Source organism: Oncorhynchus tshawytscha, linkage group LG02, assembly GCF_018296145.1.
Source record: "Oncorhynchus tshawytscha isolate Ot180627B linkage group LG02, Otsh_v2.0, whole genome shotgun sequence".
NCBI classification, from domain to species: Eukaryota; Metazoa; Chordata; class Actinopteri; order Salmoniformes; family Salmonidae; genus Oncorhynchus; species Oncorhynchus tshawytscha.
Genome location: NC_056430.1, coordinates 25,343,171 through 25,362,087, shown reverse-complemented (window position 1 = coordinate 25,362,087; position 18,917 = coordinate 25,343,171). Strand labels below are relative to the sequence as shown.

Below are 18,917 nucleotides of genomic sequence, written 5' to 3'. Positions count from 1 at the left end.
TGTGTTCTGGAAGCCCTCTCCACTGTGCCATAGTGAATTCAGGAAGTCCTCTCCCTATGCCATAGTGTGTTCTGGAAGCCCTCTCCCCCGTTACCATAGTGTGTTCTGGAAGCCCTCTCGACTGTGCCATAGTGCGTTCTGGAAGCCCTCTCGACTATTACTTTAGTATGTTCTGGAAACCCTCTCCACTGTGCCATAGTGTGTTCTGGAAGCCCTCTCCACTGTGCCATAGTGTGTTCTGGAAGCCCTCCCGACTATTACTTTAGTGTGTTCTGGAAACCCTCTCCACTGTGCCATAGTGTGTTCTGAAGCCCTCCCGACTATTACTTTAGTGTGTTCTGGAAACCCTCTCCACTGTGCTATAGTGTGTTCTGGAAACTCTCTCCACTGTGCCATAGTGCGTTCTGGAAGCCCTCTCCCTATGCCATAGTGTGTTCTGGAAGCCCTCTCCACTGTGCCATAGTGAGTTCTGGAAGCCCTCTCGGCTGTGCCATAGTGTATTCTGGAAGCCCTCTCCACTGTGCTATAGTGTATTCTGGAAGCCCTCTCCACTGTGCCATAGCGTGTTCTGGAAGCCCTCTCCACTGTGCAATAGTCTGTTTGTTGCAGGGAGCATATTGTACACACTAGCCCAGATTTGCATTACCTGCTGATAATTAAGCCACATGAGTATATAGAGGGATGTGCTGTAAGGACACTGACGAAGCCATAGGGATTTGAACTGGCCTCCATAACTATCCCATGCCATTCCCTTCATATCCCAGTATTTACTATTCTTGTTACTATTCCAGCTGGGACAGAAAAAGGAACCCATTTTCAGATCCTTTCTCCCAGCTTCCTTTGCCACCATCAAAGTCATTTGCACTACAGAGACTTACGGGAAGGCAGATGTTTAAAATATCCCAGAATGAGCACCGCGCTCTGGATTCCCAAAAGAAATTAAAGCAGAACCTGTGGTTTTTCGTCTCCTGTCCATGCTGCTACACAACTGTGACAGCCCCCACCGGACACGGTATACATGGCCGCTTTTTAAGTTCACAATGGTTCCATTGTGGAAAAAGGAGAACCAACCAACCTATTGAAGATGAGAAAATATACAATCAAATCAAATCACAAGGGGGGGCCGAAGAATGACAGGTGATTTTCCTGCTCGGCTTAAAGCCTCTTCCAGAATCAAATTACACTTTCCCAGCAGGTACTTTCCCAGACTGTCTTCTGTTCTGTGGACGCATAATTTAGCTCTCCTTGGGCCACTCTGCACATGGCCAAAAGAGAGACGGCAGAGCTGAAGTAAATGAGAAATGATTTCGGCTAAAGGTTAGCTGGCACAATCCACTTGCCACTCTCTTTGTTGCTGCCTGCCACTTTCGATAAGCCAGCTCTCCTAATACAAACACAATATTTAAAGACTTGACTTTCTCCCTCTTTCCTTGTGCAAGACTGAATGATGTCTATCACAGGGCTCAGTGACATGGAGTTTAGCTGTGTCTAGGACTGTGTGTGTGTGTGTATGTATGTGTTTATCCTTGTGTGTATACTGAATGAGTGTGTTTGTGCGTGAGAGAGAGAGAGAGAGAGAGAGAGCGGGAGAGAAAATGAGCGAGAGAGGGAGAGACAGAAACAGAGAGAGAGACAGAGCGAAAGAGAGAGTGACAAAGAGAGAGCGAGAGAGACAATGAGAGAGAGAGATTGCTTACCCATCCACACTATCTGCCTGTATGAAGTGAGTCACATTTGTGAATTAATTTATGTTCTCTCTTTGCAGAAATAAAAGCAAAAAACAATAGTATTAGTCCTGTAATGGCTACATTCCACAACTCTCTATACATTTATTCATTTGTTAATTTATTTTATATGAACCTTCTCCAAAATATAAATCATATGGAAATCTAAATGAGACTATACTACAATGAGACTAAAAACAAGAAGAAGCAGCTCCGGTGGGCATGAGATCACCAACACTGGACAATTGAGGAGTGGAAAGAAATAGCTTGGAACATGACAGCAAGTTCAGTTTACTTGAGTGGCCTGAGCAGTCCCCAGACCTCAACCCAATAGAGCATGTTTGGGATGAGATGGAACGGGCTGTTTGCAGCATGAATGTACCGCCGTACACTCTTCAGCAACTGCGTGATGCCATCGCGTCAGCATGGACCAACATCCCTGTAGAACGTTTCCAACACCTTGTAGAATGCCCCGAATAATTTAGGCTGTTCTGGAGGCAAAGGGGGGTCCAACCCAGTACTAGATGGGTGTGCCTAATAAACTCTCCGGTGAGTGTATATTCCTCCTAATATTGTGCAATCTGTGTTTCTCTTCATTGGCCAGTACTATTGTTTGCATTCAAAACAGGGTGTTTGTATTGATCTCAGTTTGTCACTGTTTGAGTAGCCATTAATTTCGGTAATTTGTGTGGTATTAAAAAAGATTCTACTAATGTCTTCTCTCATGTAAAAAAGTAGAATTGCATGAAATGTGCTTATAAAAGGCAAAAAAGGCAGACCCTGCTAAAAGAAAATCCCCAAGTGTGGAAATGATAAAAATGCGGCTGCTCATCTGTATGCCACTACACAAATGCTATATAGATGCATTACATGCTTTATTATATAAAATACAACTGAATATAACACTGACTGAGTATACAGGACATGAGGAAAAAATGAGAAAGGCATCTGCAGTGACATGCTGTATCAGAAGATGACAGTGCTTTGTTGGAGTTGCATGTAGCTTTCTGTATCACATTACAGACCCAGACCCAGATGTCTGCTGAATCTCAGCACTGCCATGCTTCTCTGAGTCTCTAAACACAGTGGGAGACCTTTTTTACAGTGCAGAAATGCAGAGATATTACCAAAGAGGATCCCCTCAATTTCATGTACTCAACACTGTATTTAATTCAAGATGAGTTTGGAATACTGCAGATCCTTATTGCATTGCATGTGTCATTATTCATTTTGCTGTGTAAGCCATGGATGCTTTCTCATGGAGACCATGAGAGAAAGTTGACTTTGGAGGGAATAATGCCTCAAGAACTGTGAGTAATGCAGTCTTGTTTGGTAACATGTTTGATCACTCATGGAGCTATTCATATTATTCATAAATCTATGTGAAGGTGATACCTCTTTCTCAGCATAAGCTTATGCAAAGAGATACTTGAGACCTAGCAAATAATACATCTGGTAATGAAGTGAATGTGTTTGGAATGTGAAGCCGATCACAACTCTGTAAACCATGCTTCATACATATATTTGCATTCCAAATGAGATGCAAATCAACACTTCTATGACATCTCCTGAACCTCTCTCACACTTAGCTAACAACGAAAATTGTGTTCAAGCTGTAAGCGCTTGGGCGTACGCACCACATCAGATGATTCCTGCTTTATTGGGCAATTTACCAGGTCCTCCACAAGTACAACAACATTAGCATATGGAGAGATAGAGGGTGGGAAAGAAAGAGAGAGAGAGGGGAGAGAGAGGGTGGGAAAGAGAGAGAGAGGGCGCAAGAGAGAGAGAGAGGGTAAGGACGGGGACTATATAAGTTGCTGCTTCTAAAAAGTACAGCAACTTCATGGTCTTAACATATGCTCAGCTAAATCAGCTCAATACATCCCACGTCGGTAGAATAATTAACAGTTTCATCATCGGCAAGCGTTGTCAATAGCCGGTTATGGCGAACACATTTATAAACTTGACAATGCCAAGTACCCCATGGGAGGCTAGCTGTGATACTAAATCGCTCGCCTTATCTTCCTCAGTAGGGACAGATGGGAGCAGCAAGGAACAGAGATGCTTTAACACAGACTTGGAAAAGTAGAAGAGACAAGAAAGTGGATTGAACGCTGCAGTCAGGAATACATAGATGTGTTTTTCTTTTCTCACAGAGGAATCAATACATAACTCATACAGTGGTCTTTCCTATTATCGTTGCAAGCCTGACCAAAGACAGCGCCACACTCAGAACTAGTTTAGGGTACAATGCATTTTTAAAATAGTATAGGAAACAAATGTATACATAGACAAAGCGAGGAGCTGACTTCACAGAGAAGTATTGATTGTTTGTGGGTGTCGTTGATAAAAAGATGACAGTGATAGTACGGACACTAAAATCTGTTTAAAACTTCTCAAGGTAGATTCAACCAGACACTATATCATCTCACTAGTTATTATGCAATGGCAAAATTACTAATTGTCGAAGCATATTATTTTCAAGAGTTAGTTCTGTAGTAAAAAGTATCTCTAGCTATCACCCTCTGCGTAATTGTATTTGTAAGGGCCTTACTGCAATCCATACTCGCAATCCATACTCATAAACTCTGCTGTGAGATACCTAAGGTGTGTGTGTGTGTGTGTGTGTGTGTGTGTGTGTGTGTGTGTGTGTGTGTGTGTGTAATACATTCACAGATTTCACAACACATTGTGTGCCCTCAGGCCCCTACTCCACCACTACCACCTATCTACAGTACAAAATCTATGTGTACGTGTGTGTATAGTGCGTATGTTATCGTGTGTGTGTATGCATGTGTCTGTGCCTATGTTTGAGTTGCTTCACAGTCCCCGCTGTTCCATAAGGTGGTTTTATTTTCAGGTTTTTAAAAAATCTAATTTTACTGCTTGCATCAGTTACTTGATGTGGAATAGAGTTCCATGTAGTCATGGATCTATGTGGTACTGTGCCACTCCGAAAGTCTGTTCTGGACTTGGGGACTGTGAAGAGACCTCTTGTGGCATGTCTTGTGGGGTATGCATGGGTGTCCGAGCTGTGTGCCAGTAGTTTATCATCAAGAGCAATTACACCTCAGAGCACAAAAAACTGCTTAATATTATGTTTTAAATATACTTATCTTTCTTCAAACATGCATACAACATTGTGTTAATTATTGTGTTAACAACATTGTGTTAATTATTTCTTAATTAATTAAACAGTCCACTAAAAATCAAGCCACATTGCACTACTATGTTTCAATAACTTGCAAAAACTTAATGATTCTATATAGGCACAACACGGATAAATAAAGTGTTTTTTTACTAAAATATCAATGTTTCTGATGACTACTTTATTTGTTTTTAAATGGTAGATTGACTTTAAAATATAAAAAAATCATAACTTGAAAAAGCTCAATTTAAGATTAGCAGAACAGTTATATTTATATAAGTTATATTTATCAATAACCTAATATTTGTAGACAGTATTCAAAAACATTAAGTGATAAGAAATATTATTGACATTTGAGTTAGTACAACTTTTATGATTTGAGTTCTACTGACCGTTGGAGGTGTTTGAGTAGCCACTAATCAATTTATTTTCTAAGTTATGCAGTTATTTTTAAGATTGTGTGAGTGTGTGTGCATCTGTGTGTTTGTGTGCGGGTGTGTGTGCGTGTGCGTGTTCTGCTGAATAATATGTTTAGAGATACCTGTCCTCCTGCACAGTCTCAGGTAGACCCTGAGGATGAGGTGAACAACATAACAAGAACCCAATGGGCTAATGGGTTCCCATGGTAAACATTATTATTTGACACCCCCTCACTCCTCCCTTTATCTAACAAAGTAGGCTACAGTACTGCATGTCCAACAGTGCCAGACAGATGGGGGCTGCACTTTAGAACAATTGCTCATCATTTGCACAGGAAGATGTGGGCCGTGTTCTGGATCTTTCTCCTTTATCTAAACTATCGGCGAAAGCTCCAACTCCCCCCGGGAAGGGAAAATGACAAATCTTGGCCATTTGATAAAAATGTTAACTAGGTGAGTGCCAGAGAGATGGATAGTAGCCTGTCACAGCAGGCAAGAACATGAGGATCCATTGATATTTGTCATTACATAGCCCTATTCCCCCCTATGTTCCCTAATAACACTGCCACAAAATATGATGAATGACAGTCAAATAACAACGCAGCGCCTCCCCTGAATATGATCTCTCTGTCTGGATATCCTCACACACAGCAAAGGGGAGCACCATAGATAAAGATCTAATGAGCAATGCTATCACACAATATCAGGGTTGAGAGAGACCCACTACATATCTTAGGCAGGCTACGTCAGCACGGCGCCGAGGATGTGTCTGGCTAGTAGAAATAGAACGGAGAGCGGATTTATCGATTGGGTGGATAGATACTGGAATGAAAGATAATAATCGGGAAGCTAAATAAGTGAAATTCAGTCTCCAGGGCCCCTGAATGACTCGTTGTCTTTGGAGTGACTAGGCACATAAGCAGAGCAGAAACAAGGTGGGGTAATTTAAGAGCTGCTGTTTCCAACAGCAAGAGGCTAGAGACAGTAAAATAACTTGACTGCTTTCCCTTGCAATGTTCTCCCTAGCTGATCTGTACAGTAGAAATACATATGAAATATGACAGAACCAGACATAACAAGCAGTGATTTTAGAACATACTGTAGATCTAGTCGAAAAAGAAAATGCATTAGATAAATTGTATACAGCGAATCATTAAGAATAATGTATTTCCACCCTCGTTATTCAGGGGGCATATTCTAGCCTTGACCCCGACGCAGTCATCTTCTCATTTATTGTATTCAGTTCAGAGATGGGGTGAATATTCATGTTGCTAACCCCTCTTCCAATCAATAAGCCTGTATCAAACTCCTGTTCCTGCAACTGTTTCAGTGGCCAGCACAAATAAGCAGAACCAAAATGGAAAACATTTACAGTAGCTGCCGATCAAACCGGATCCATTCAGACCCATTTAAAAGCTATAAACTGCCTTCAAAACACTAGGTTCACAGCATTTCCTCCATCTGTCTGTCACTTCCATTCTCCCTAGAGAACCTGGAGAGGCATTTGAAAAAAAACACACAAGGCCTAATTGGAGAAAATAACATCATTACAACTTATAATCACGAGCTGACATTGTTCCCCACTAACAAGCATGGCAACGGCGTAATTGAGTTTCCACTGATCTCTGAGGTGGCTCAGAGCAAGAGCAGAAGAGAGGCATAGCCTGGTGCCGTCTCACTGCTTTTTCCTCTGATTAAATAGCCATAAAGAGTGCACTTTCTCTCTCTCATCCAATAAGAGTGACTCGTGTCTACAGTGCCGGTGTTCTTAATAGGACTGAAGAGGAGTATTGGGATTCTAACTACACGAAGGGCTATGGTTATTAACGCCAGCTCACGACTAGATGCTACAGTACAGCTCTCAAGCTCCTGTGTTGAGATGGTGTTCCAGGCACTGAGAGTGAGTGAGTGCAGACTTCATTAAAGAAAGACCACACTTTTGATTACAATTGTCATTTACATGTTCTGAGCACAAGCACATACTCAATCAGCACTTAATCAGTTGGATGAGATGGATTAGGGTACGAGGACACAAACATTTGAGGCATCATTCAAAAGCTCGTGTTTGTCAACAACATGGCTTCCCAGGTCAGAAATGTAGGAAAAAATGTCAAACGTGGAAATGGAACCCATTTACGGGTTATAGTTGTACCAGGCTAAAGGGTTCACCATCTACATTTCGGGTCATGGTCACCATGTACCTGCTGAAGTACAGTAGCTTTAAAGTGCATATTCAATGGGTGTAAATTGCATTTCTTCATGTGCATAGAATGATCATGGCAAATATTAGCCTCTGTAGTTCAGCTGGTAGAGAATAGCGTTTGCAACGCCAGGATAGTGCGTTCAGTTCCCAAGACTACCCATATATAAAATGTATACACACATGACTAAGTCACTTTGGATTAAAGCGTCTGCTAAATGGCATATATTATTATATTAGATATTAGATAAAATGTGTGTTAAACGAATGCCAAATGTGATTCAATGTTTTTTTCCCCCTTGGCTGATTAAAAGGTCATAGCACATATTTTTGAAAGTGCTGACCTTTAAAAGGTGTAATGAGTGGTGTCTGGGCAGAAGGCTGCTGAGGTGCAAATACACAATGCTTGCCATGTTGTGGGGCAGGCCTCCAACTCTCTACGCCTTTCAACCTTTTCTCTCTCTTCCTCTCTCTCTCCATCTACCCCACTCTCAAAGCCCCCAGAGGCTGTAGGCCATCACATTCATAGATGTGATCTATTTTCAGTTAGTAGCTAATTGGGTGTTTGACATGATTCATTGTAAGTGTATAACTTGACCATTGATGAGCATTACCAAGGTCAAGTAGATAAATGGCTGGGATATTGCTATACACCCACTGTAATGATTATTACAACATCATTCTCCACACAGTGAAATCCTTCACCTTTCCAATCATGTTCATCTGATATCCACTCTGACCTTTTGGAGCAAGTTATGGAGCAAGCGCCGAGAAGACGATCCAACTTGACTATCTAGAGGAAGTAAAAGTCGTAACAAGGGCGCATGCTGCTACTGCAGGCAATATTACAACAATATACTGTATCTTTGTTTATGTCTCTCTGTCTTTCATCTCTGCTAACAAACCATACTGCCGTGAAAGCATATGTAACTTGTTTCAGGAAACTAGGAGTATGTCGCGTGCCACTACTTCACAGGAGAGGCATTTGAACATAATGATTATTTGTTTTATCAAACTTAGTTTTTTGTCCGAAATGCCATCTGGAAATTGTGAACTTTCATGTGCCTTATTAACAAACTTGCATGCCATCTGTAAATACGAATAAAATTGTTAAATTACAAGCCTAGTTGGTTGAGCCATGGAAAGAGGTAGAAACCTTCCCACTAGCCATGATTGGTAGTACAAGCCAAGAGATGAGTTCGGATTGGTCTGGTATGTAGCATGCTTCTGTCTATAACACAAGCTTCTCAGTATGTGTAGATAATCTTTCTAACACATCTCTTTTGAAAGATATCATGAAGAACTGCAAAAGTGTTGCTAATGCTTTCCAAGTTGAAATCAGTGGAATGCCCAGTGGAAGCAGAATATGATAGCTAAGGAGTTGGAGAAAATTCAGGCATTTGATTGCAAATATGCATAGGGAGTCAAAAGAGAACACACAAAAGACTGTTGTATAAAACACCTGTCTCTGGATTCCATCTTCAAACTAATGGCAACTATGGCATCCGTGACAGACAGGGAGAGGCGCTCGTCCATGTATATGGGTAAGAAAGTCTAGCTCGCTACATGTTCAGATATTATACTTTTCTAATTTGGTCAGCTTTCATTGCAATTTAAAGCGTACTGTTAGCTAGCTAGCATTATGTGTATGATCTGTGTAGTATTATTCTTATATTCCTATCTCAGAGCCATTTGCATAGTCTGATGTTAGTTAGTTAGCTAACATTGAACCTAGTTGGATAGCTTTAGCTACCTGTAGATTAATGTAGGGTAGTAACATTATGAGTTTGGATTTACACCTTCTGTATCCTGTGCATGTGACAAATAAACGTTCATATTATTTGATATAGTGTGTGTTTACCAGAGACGGTAATGTGAAGAACAACATGACCCGCACCAAAGTCAAATTAGAATATAACGTTAGGCCAACAAGACAGTGTCCAATTTCCAAAATTCTCCAGTGGAATTCCCTGCTTTTATTACGTCATACTCACTACTGTAAGCTATTTTACCTAAAGTTAAGACGTTGTCAGCTATATGATACGGTCATACTTTGAACTGGCTAGCCAGCTAACTTAACGTTAGCTAGTTAGCTAACAAGCTAGAAACTAACCAAAACATTATTTAGAAAGGTGCTTTTAGTTGCCTGGTTTGTTAGATTGACGTATACTAAATTAATTTTAAACGGATGGGTGTATTGGTGTTAAAGTACACTTAAGAGGGTGTAAATGATGCTGAATAGGTGTAGACAAAGAAGAGCTCTCCTGTAGGTGTACCAAAACATTGAAGGGCCATTTTCTCAATAGTGGGGTTACAAGTTTATTAACTTTCAAAGCAGAATTACTTTCCCATTTTTCCTCAACTGTAGTGTATGATATACCATTCTCTTCTTTTCTCCTGTGTAAAATACATGAGTTCAAATTATGCTACATAAAACAGAATTGAGCCGGTTGGTCACATATATAAATTGTAAAGATGTCAGATGAACTTGACAAAGTATATTTTGTACAGTACACTCTTTATAGTAGTGTATCTGTATGAAACTTTGAATAGCTACAGCATCTAGTTCGGTGAGAGAGGAAGACAAAACCTGAGCATTTGCTGTTGTCTCCATTATGGCTACTGACAAGCTCGTACATTCAAAGCACATAACAAAGAAAATTTGTGAAAGAGAAGAGACAAAACAAGTGTAATATGCCATGACAGCTTTTTTGGCAAGGTGACACTGCTAAGAAAATTGGAAATGGCATGTGTTATATCTGAGAGAGAGAGAGTGCAAGAGAGAGAGAGCGAGAGTGAGTGCAAGAGAGAGAGAGGCTGCTGACTGTATCTTTCAGAATGGCTGTCAGGTGGGGGACAGGCTCTTTACGACCACGTTGCGTGAATCTACCGGGCCGTGTCACTTCATCTAAATAAAGTGACAAATAAAATCGCCCTCCAGAGTCCCATCCCTTTCTCTGCGACAATAAACACCCCAGACAGTGGAGCCTCGGTGCCTGCCCCAAAGTCAGCCTTGTAGTGAGCACGGCCACTGAATGACTATCTGGGGTAATTGGCCTAGTCACTGACATCAGAGACATCAACCAATCATTATGTAATGTCCTAATCAGCAATACAGCAAATCAGAGGCTGTGACTAGATGACGTGGGTCTGAAGTTTAGATGTCTATTCACTAAACACAATATCACCCAAATAGATGATTGGAAACCCTGTGTGACATTTCTCACTAGTTTCACACTGTGAAGGAGGAAAGTGGTTAAACTATTCTATTGCCTCTTAAATAGTCTTTATGAGGGAGTAAATGTGCACAGTTTGAGTTATAAAACACTTAACAGTGGTAAGGTATGGGGGAGCCAACACTGGGTGATTATTCATTGTGAAGCAAAACACCTCAGAGGAAAAAAGGTCTAATTTGCAGCGTGTGACATCAACAATATGAATGGCATACAGTAGCTGCTTTCACAATAACCCTTATGATCACATGCAAATTAAAAACAAACATATTTGTATTTGGCTGGTGGGCCACGCATGTGGATGCGTTCTATTTCCGCCTCTGGCTCGTTAGGGAACTATAGTCAAGCCTGTTTTTATTAGATGTAGTAATTAGAATATTCATATCAAACTTAGTCATTGATATTCATTTGGTGTGGTCGCTCTTGTTGCAAATTTTAAATGTCACAGGGAAATTTAAATCACTATGAAAGGCATGTTCATTATTTGTGTATTGAAGTATCGTGGTTCATTGGTTTGGTGATTTTATTTTCGAAAAGGTCTCAGGGTGTATTGACGTTTGTTCAACCCCAGCTGTAACATGTTTAATTAAAGCTATTATTTTGAGCTACAGGTGAGCTAGTGCATTACTGATAAACATAAGATAACTATGATGAAAACAACTCCTACCCTGGAAGAATTTAAACAGACAGTGTGTCATATTGAATATCAATGTTTAGTCATAAGAACTCAAATCAATGTAGTGGGAGAGACAAAATAACTTTAAAAACGCTCTACTTTACCTCATCATAGACGTTGTCGTTTCTCTCAAAGTCACCTGCCTTCCTGGGGAGGACATGCACGTGAACATGCTGAAAACACACAATGACAAAACAAATTAACATGTTTTATTTTTTAGATATTATGTTATTCACTCATCCAGAGAGACATGCATACTATGCTGTGCCAGGTACTCTTGTAACAGACTGAACTGACAACAGACCTATCCAGAGAGACATACATACCATGCTGTGCCAGGTACTCTTGTAACAGACTGAACTGACAACAGACCTATCCAGAGAGACATACATACTATGCTGTGCCAGGTACTCTTGTAACAGACTGAACTGACAACAGACCTATCCAGAGAGACATACATACTATGCTGTGCCAGGTACTCTTGTAACAGACTGAACTGACAACAGACCGATCCAGAGACATCTTTCATTCATTCACAACCTTGTGGTGAAGCAATGCTGTAAATCACAGGAGGGTTACAATACATTCCGCCAAGTGTACCACCTGTATACTACCGGGACTCCTTAATTTTATGCTTTTAAAACTTAAATTGACTTTGTCAGACATCCTTTTCTGTTCCCCCTTGCCTCGTGCTGTCACAAACTTGGCCATCTGCACAGTTAGTTTCCAACTTGCAGCTTTCCTTGGGTGCTTATTAGTGTGGCAAAGTCCCAGAACAACTGCTACGTATTTACGCAGAAGAAGAAAAAACACACACATTAAAACAGGAAAGATAATTAGACAATGCAAACATTTATCTTACACTATGCAAATCTGCCAAAAAGTTTTACAGAGTAAAACAAAGTCATTAGCTAGTGATAACATAATGAAGGACAAGTAGAGAACGAGAGACTCCTCTGAAATGAAATACAACACGCTCAAACTGAAGAAACAATGTCCTCATGATGCTAATGTCCCCAGCACTTACATATGCTTGAATTTTAATCAGCAATCCACTTGGCTCTAGTTTGCTGAAATTTTGCATACTTCAAATAATGCAATAGAAATCCGCTAAAATAGATGTTAGTTAAATGAATAGTTCAGCAGCAGTGTTCCTAACACAACAACCACATGAGGAATTAACAGAGTAAGCCTGTATAATGAAGTGGCGGAGTCACTTTGTACATGTCATGTACATGTCATTTTTTATATTGTCTCAGTTGATTAGTTCCCTTTTCAATCCCTGGTATATATAATTATTATTTCTCTCTAGTAAAACAGAATAAATCAATATGAAGAATGAAGGACACAGTTACAATTCACATGACAGTAAGCCACATTCACAGGAAATAGGCTTACCTCCGACATTATTTCAGAGATGGTTTTAAACACATTTTGCAAATTGTCATACCGCATTTTACAAATTGTCAACAGTCATTGTGATTCTGCCACTGGCATTGTGGGAGAACAGCACATCATCGTGTTTGTATAAGCATCAACGTGAATAGAGCAAGTGTACTGTCAAGGCTATTCAGATGTAAGAAATGATTCCCACACAAAGCAGCCTCCTGGGCCTTCTGAATACTTGTGACAGTTCTTTAGAGTACACAGCTCTTACTTAATAAGAGCATTCTCAGAAGTATCTTCAAAACAATTTGATTAGCTGACTTGAATAGATGTTCATTAGCATACAGAACATAAATGACAGCACATCCTGTGTGTGTTAGGATCATGTGAGCACAGACTGTCAACTTTGTACATGATAAATAAAATCAATGACATGAGGAAAACTGTCTTGTTCTTTTCTGGATCGGAACATCTCACTTATCTCATTCTCAAAGTTGACAGCACATTGAGAAACTAAACTGACAGGGGAAATTAACTAACAAACAAAACTGATATCCTTGTTTAAAGCTGCAATATGTAACTTTTTGGGAGTTACAGATCTGTCATTGTCATTGAAAGCAAGTCTAAGAAGCTGTAGTTCTGTTCTATGTGCACTTTTCTATGCTTCCCGCTCTTAAGTTTTATTTGTTGTGTCTTTTACTTTCGGTTTTGTACACCAGCTTCAAACAGCTGAAAATACAATATTTTTGGTTATGGAAAATATATTTCACAATGGTTTAGATGGTACAATGATTCTCTACACTATACTTGCTTGTTTTGTCACAAAAACTGAAATTAGCCGAACTATTCTAATTTTAGCAACCAGGAAATGTCGGAGCAATTTCTGCATAGTGCACCTTTAAGAGTTCTTTATCATGAACTTTGGCTACTCAGCAAAGATGTGTATAAAATATCAAGAAGGGCCATTTGAACTCTGAGGCTCACTTTTATCTACAGGTCCTAACCTCAAAAAGCATTTTCTTCAGCACTTTAGTCTCATCTAGAGCATAATATCCAAATTGCCAGCTTTTAATCATTTATCATTACTCAGCTATGATAAACAGCACAGTCTGTGTCAATGAGTGTTTATAAATGCTACAAACAAGATAACATGTTTCGAGGCCTCTGCTTTGTTGCCACACATTTTCTGAGTACATTTAATGAGTACATTTGCATAATGTCTGCATTATTAAATCTACCTACCTTGAGGTAAAGTTTGAAGGAAGTCGGCGGCAGCGGTGTTCATTACATTTTAAACGGTGCTGAGTGCGGCAGGCAGAGGCCGGCAGACAGGGAGTGTGTAAAAGCCGGCATGCCAGCAATGTGAAGGGTGGGATGGGAGATCATAAACCCTGACTGACACTGCAGAATGTGTGGGGTGAGTTTCAGACAGTTTGATGCCCACATGCACAGCAAGGGGCCACTCTGCGTGGGCTCAATAAGTCTCCCCTCATAAGATATGGCAGCTGTCATGACTGGCCTTGACTGGGATTCACACTGGTAAAGGAATTAGAACATGCAAGGTAGTGGAAGTCTGACATCCTGGATTAGATTTACAGCAGCAGTGTCACTAACTGGCTGTTAGTGCTCTGAAATAAGGGAGTTGGGGACTCTACAATATCACCATTTGAAAGTGTATTAATGCGGGAACAAAGTAAAGCACACACTAAGTGGTACCAATATTTCCTTACACCCCAACTGATATAGGACTATATCTATCTTAATAAAGCTAATAGAAAACAATTTGATCTTAGTTGTTTTCCGTCAAGACTGGTACGTGTCCTTGGCAGCAGTCAGAGTCCCACTTACAGTATATCTGTTTTGTCTCATTGCCTCCCTGATTAGACACATGCAGATACTGGGGGTCAAAGTTCAATGTCATCCCCTCCAACGTCCCCTCATCAGTCTGTGGATACTTCCTTATGCTTTATTTTCCATCCATACTTGGTCACCATACCCTGTTTCAATGAACTCACACACAGCACAGGCCTACTCATTTAGAACATCCTTCATACAGAGCTGTATGTTTGTTTGTCTGTGCTACGTTCTAAGAGGTATGTAAAGTTTCTCCAAACATAATAAAACACATGTCTTTTAATTCGTTTCTGACTGCAGAGATAAAAGTGCAAATAGCTATAGAGCATTTTTTTTGTTTAGGTGGAATCTAGTCAGACAGGGAGACGAATGTATTTTGTTACAAACAGCTGTGTTCCCATTAAGGTAGAGGGTGCAGGAGCCTCCGTTGCTCCAAGCAGGAGCTACTAATTAGAGGAAGAGAGGAAGATCTGTCCCACCATTCTTTGCTTCCACCACCAAACCACCTCTTGCTAAAAAAAACAACAGCCAGCAATTTACAGGAAGATTCATCTTGCTTTGTTTGATGGGTCCCCTTTGCTTTGCACTTCAACACCGTATAAAGTCCTCAAACAAACTAAAACGTGCCACCATGAAGATTAATGAGTCTAATGCTAACATTGGAATAACCCATTATGTTTGCAAAGTCCATTGTCATGCATCTGCTAGGAGCCCTGCGCAAAAGGTGGTGTGTTTGACTATGGTTCACCCTGAATGTGATGTGTTGTGACTGCTAGCATGAGGGTTAGTCACCAGCCCCAAGACACAGCATAACCTCTGTATTTTACTACAACATAGTCTTTACTGAACCATGCAAAATTGCTGTCTGAAAGTATGTTACACTGTAAATATCCGGTATTTTTAATCATGGTCGAATTACTGACTGGGACCCCACCATTGATTTTGTTTGTCACTCTCACTCAGATATCATATTAAAAACATTTCTCTCCACCCTATGGCAATATGTGTAGAAGTGTAATACATTTGCTGTAAAACTGCACATTTTCCTCTCCACCTCTTGGCAAAATGTGCAGAATTGCAGCAAACTTGCTTTGAAACTGCAAAATGTTCTGTACAAGGGCCTCCAGGGTGGTGCAGTGGTCTAGGACAGTCTAGGACACTGCATTGCAGTGCTAGCTGTGCCACCAGAGACTCTGGGTTCGCGCCCAGGCTCTGTCCCAGCCGGTAGCTGCCGTGGGGCGACACACAATTGGCCTAGCGTCATCCGGGTTAGGGAGGGTTTGGCCAGTGGGAATATCCTTGTCTCACCGCGCATAGCAGCTACTCTTCCCTAACCCGGATGAGGGTTTCAATCTCTCTTCCACCAGGAGAGATTGGCATGAATTAGCTCTCTGTGTACATCCAAGGGCCAGCCGTGCTGCCCTGTTCTGAGCCAATTGCAATTTTCCTAAGTCCTTTTTTGTGGCACGTGACCACACGATTGAACAGTAGTCAAGGTGTGACAAAACTAGTGCCTGTAGGACCTGCCTTGTTGATAGTGTTGTTAAGAAGGCAGAGCATCGCTTTATTATAGACAGACTTCTATCCCATCTTAGCTACTACTGCATCAATTTGTCTTGATCATGACCGTTTACAATCTAGTGTTACTCCAAGCAGTTTAGTCATTTCAACTTGCTAAATTTCCACATTATGTATTACAATATTTAGTTTGTTTAGGGTTTAGTGAGTGTTTTGTTCCAAATACAATGCTTTAAGTTTTAGAAGTATTTAGGACTAACGTATTCCTTGCCACCCACTCTGAAACTAACTGCAGCTCTTTGTTGAGTGTTGCAGTCATTTCAGTCGCTGTAGTAGCTGACGTGTATAGTGTTAAGTCATCCACATACATAGAAACTCTGGCTTTACTCAAAGTCAGTGGCATGTTGTTAGTAAAATTTGAAAAAGCAAGGGGCCTAAACAGCTGCCCTGGGGAATTCCTGATTCTAACTGGATTGTATTTGATAGGCTTCCATTAAAGAACACTCGCTGTGTTCTGTTAACCTCTAGTGACACCCCATCCCGTGAATGGGACCGTTGTCATCATCTGACACTAATTAGCATAATGCAATGGACATAAATCTTCCTAGAAAATATTCCTATTCATGAAAATCACAAGTGAAATATATTGGAACACAGCTTAGCCTTTTGTTAATCACCCTGTCATCTCAGATTTTCTAAATATGAAGAACAGAGGAGCCTCTTAATGAAGAAGTTACAGGTCTGTGAGAGCCAGAAATCTTGCTTGTTTTTAGGTGACCAAATACTTATTTTCCACCATAATTTGCAAATAAATTCATTAAAAATCCTACAATGTGATTTTCTGGAATTTTTTTTCTCAGTTTGTCTGTCATAGTTGAAGTGTACCTATGATGAAAATTACAGGCCTCTCTCGTCTTTTTAAGTGGAAGAACTTGCACAATTGGTGGCTGACTAAACACTTTTTTGCCCCACTGTATATGCATATTCTAGCATCTTATCCTGACAAAATATCCCGTTTAAAACGGGAAAGTTTTTTTTCTCCAAAAATGAAAATACTGCCCCTAGAGTCGCAACAGGTTAAACAAGTAACTCTTTATCCACATTATAGCAGCGTGTGTAAAGCCATAACACATACGTTTTTCCAGCAGCAGACTATGATCAATAATGTCAAAAGCTGCACTGAAGTCTAACAAGACAGCCCCCCACAATAATTGTATCATCAACTTCTCTCAGCCAATCATCAGTCATTTGTGTAAGTGCTGTGCTTGTTGAGTGTCCTTTCCTATAAGCATGCTGAAATTCTTTTGTCAATTTGTTTACTGTAAAATAGCATTGTATCTGGTCAAACACAATTTTTTCCAGAAGTTTACTAAGGGTTGAGAACACGCTAATTGGTCGGCTAATTGAGCCAGTAAAGGGCTCTTTACTATTTTTGGGTAGCGGAATGACTTTAGTTTCCCACCAGGCCTCCACGCTCTCCAGTACGCTTAAATTGAAGATGTGGCAAATCATAGATCTCATTTAAGAAGCTATCCCTTTTGCCTTTCTTCTCTGCCCCCAAATGTTCAGATATGCTGGTAAAGTTATCAGGTTGTCAGCTAGCTAGCTAATGAGGTAACAAACATGACTGAACATGGTGTAAAACAAATGGTTAACTACCCATGAATAGTTTTAGAACGGCCCACGACATGGTTTATGATTGTAAAATGCAGCCCCCCCATCCACGACAGGAAGAAGGAAACATTGCACTGGTAATATGGGTCAGATCTTTTGAACTGTTTGGGATAGAAACAATACGTTTTCGCTGCATAAATGGTGCAAGCAAGATGCTAATGAATCTGTGTTTGGGTAACAGCGGGATAGACGTTTTACATTTACATTATAGCGAAGCCTTATCATTACAACAATTAATACAAACATAAAACAAATTGTTTGCATTTATTAATATTCTTTGCACAAGTGCTCCCAAATTAAAACTGCAGGTCATAGCAAAATATTTTGTTGTATATATACCACTTTAGAGACCTGTCTACACCCCATGGCAAAATATATTTTTTTTTAATCGCTTAGGGCCCCCAAAAGGCTAGGGCCAGCTCTGACTGCATGTGTTGTTATGGATGGGGGTACACAGACCCGCTAGCCACTGAGACCTCTCATGATCAGTTCAGATTTCTTTTGTGGCCCGCACTCCTATCAAACTTGCACATCCCTGCTTTAGAGTGAGATCCTACTTTGTGAGGTACCATACTAACATTCATTGTGGGTGTGTTGAAATGTATTAAACACCTACTGCATTGTTAAGCAGTTGCAATCAGCCATCAGTGGCAGTAACAAATGGCCTACTGTGCCATTCTAGGGTCACCTGAAGCCCTAATTAACCCAGAACCATGAGGCAGTGATCTGTTTTGAAGTTGGCTAGGTCTTCGGTCAAGCCCTTAGGTTATCTCATCAGCATGCCCCCTCCCCAATACACATCATCACAAACAGTGAGAGTGCTGCCAGTACACACTGCAAATGACTGATAGGAATATATTAATTTAGCAAAAACAGGACCTCTGCAACTGTCAATCAAATAATGGGAATCAACCTCTCTGGTTCATCTGGCTCTTTAATAAACAATGACTGTGCCATCAAACCAGCACACAATCCGGCTTCACTGGTTTTACTGTTAATATTTCTGTTTAAGCACATTCTCTTTTGTTTTCATACAGCAATGTATACATCATGGCCCTTCTCTGTGAACACACACAGCAACA

The 18,917-nt window shown here is 40.5% G+C and overlaps 1 protein-coding gene across 2 annotated transcripts in view; it reads right to left on the bottom strand.

The window, feature by feature from the left end:
• fhit (fragile histidine triad diadenosine triphosphatase) overlaps positions 1–18,917 on the bottom strand; it is a 299,129-nt gene that overhangs the window by 29,176 nt on the left and 251,036 nt on the right. For both annotated transcript variants that reach the window (XM_024380237.2, XM_024380227.2), the window contains one exon: positions 11,508–11,576. In XM_024380237.2, coding sequence (XP_024236005.1) covers positions 11,508–11,576 — 69 coding nt within the window. The remainder of the gene's footprint in view (positions 1–11,507; positions 11,577–18,917) is intronic.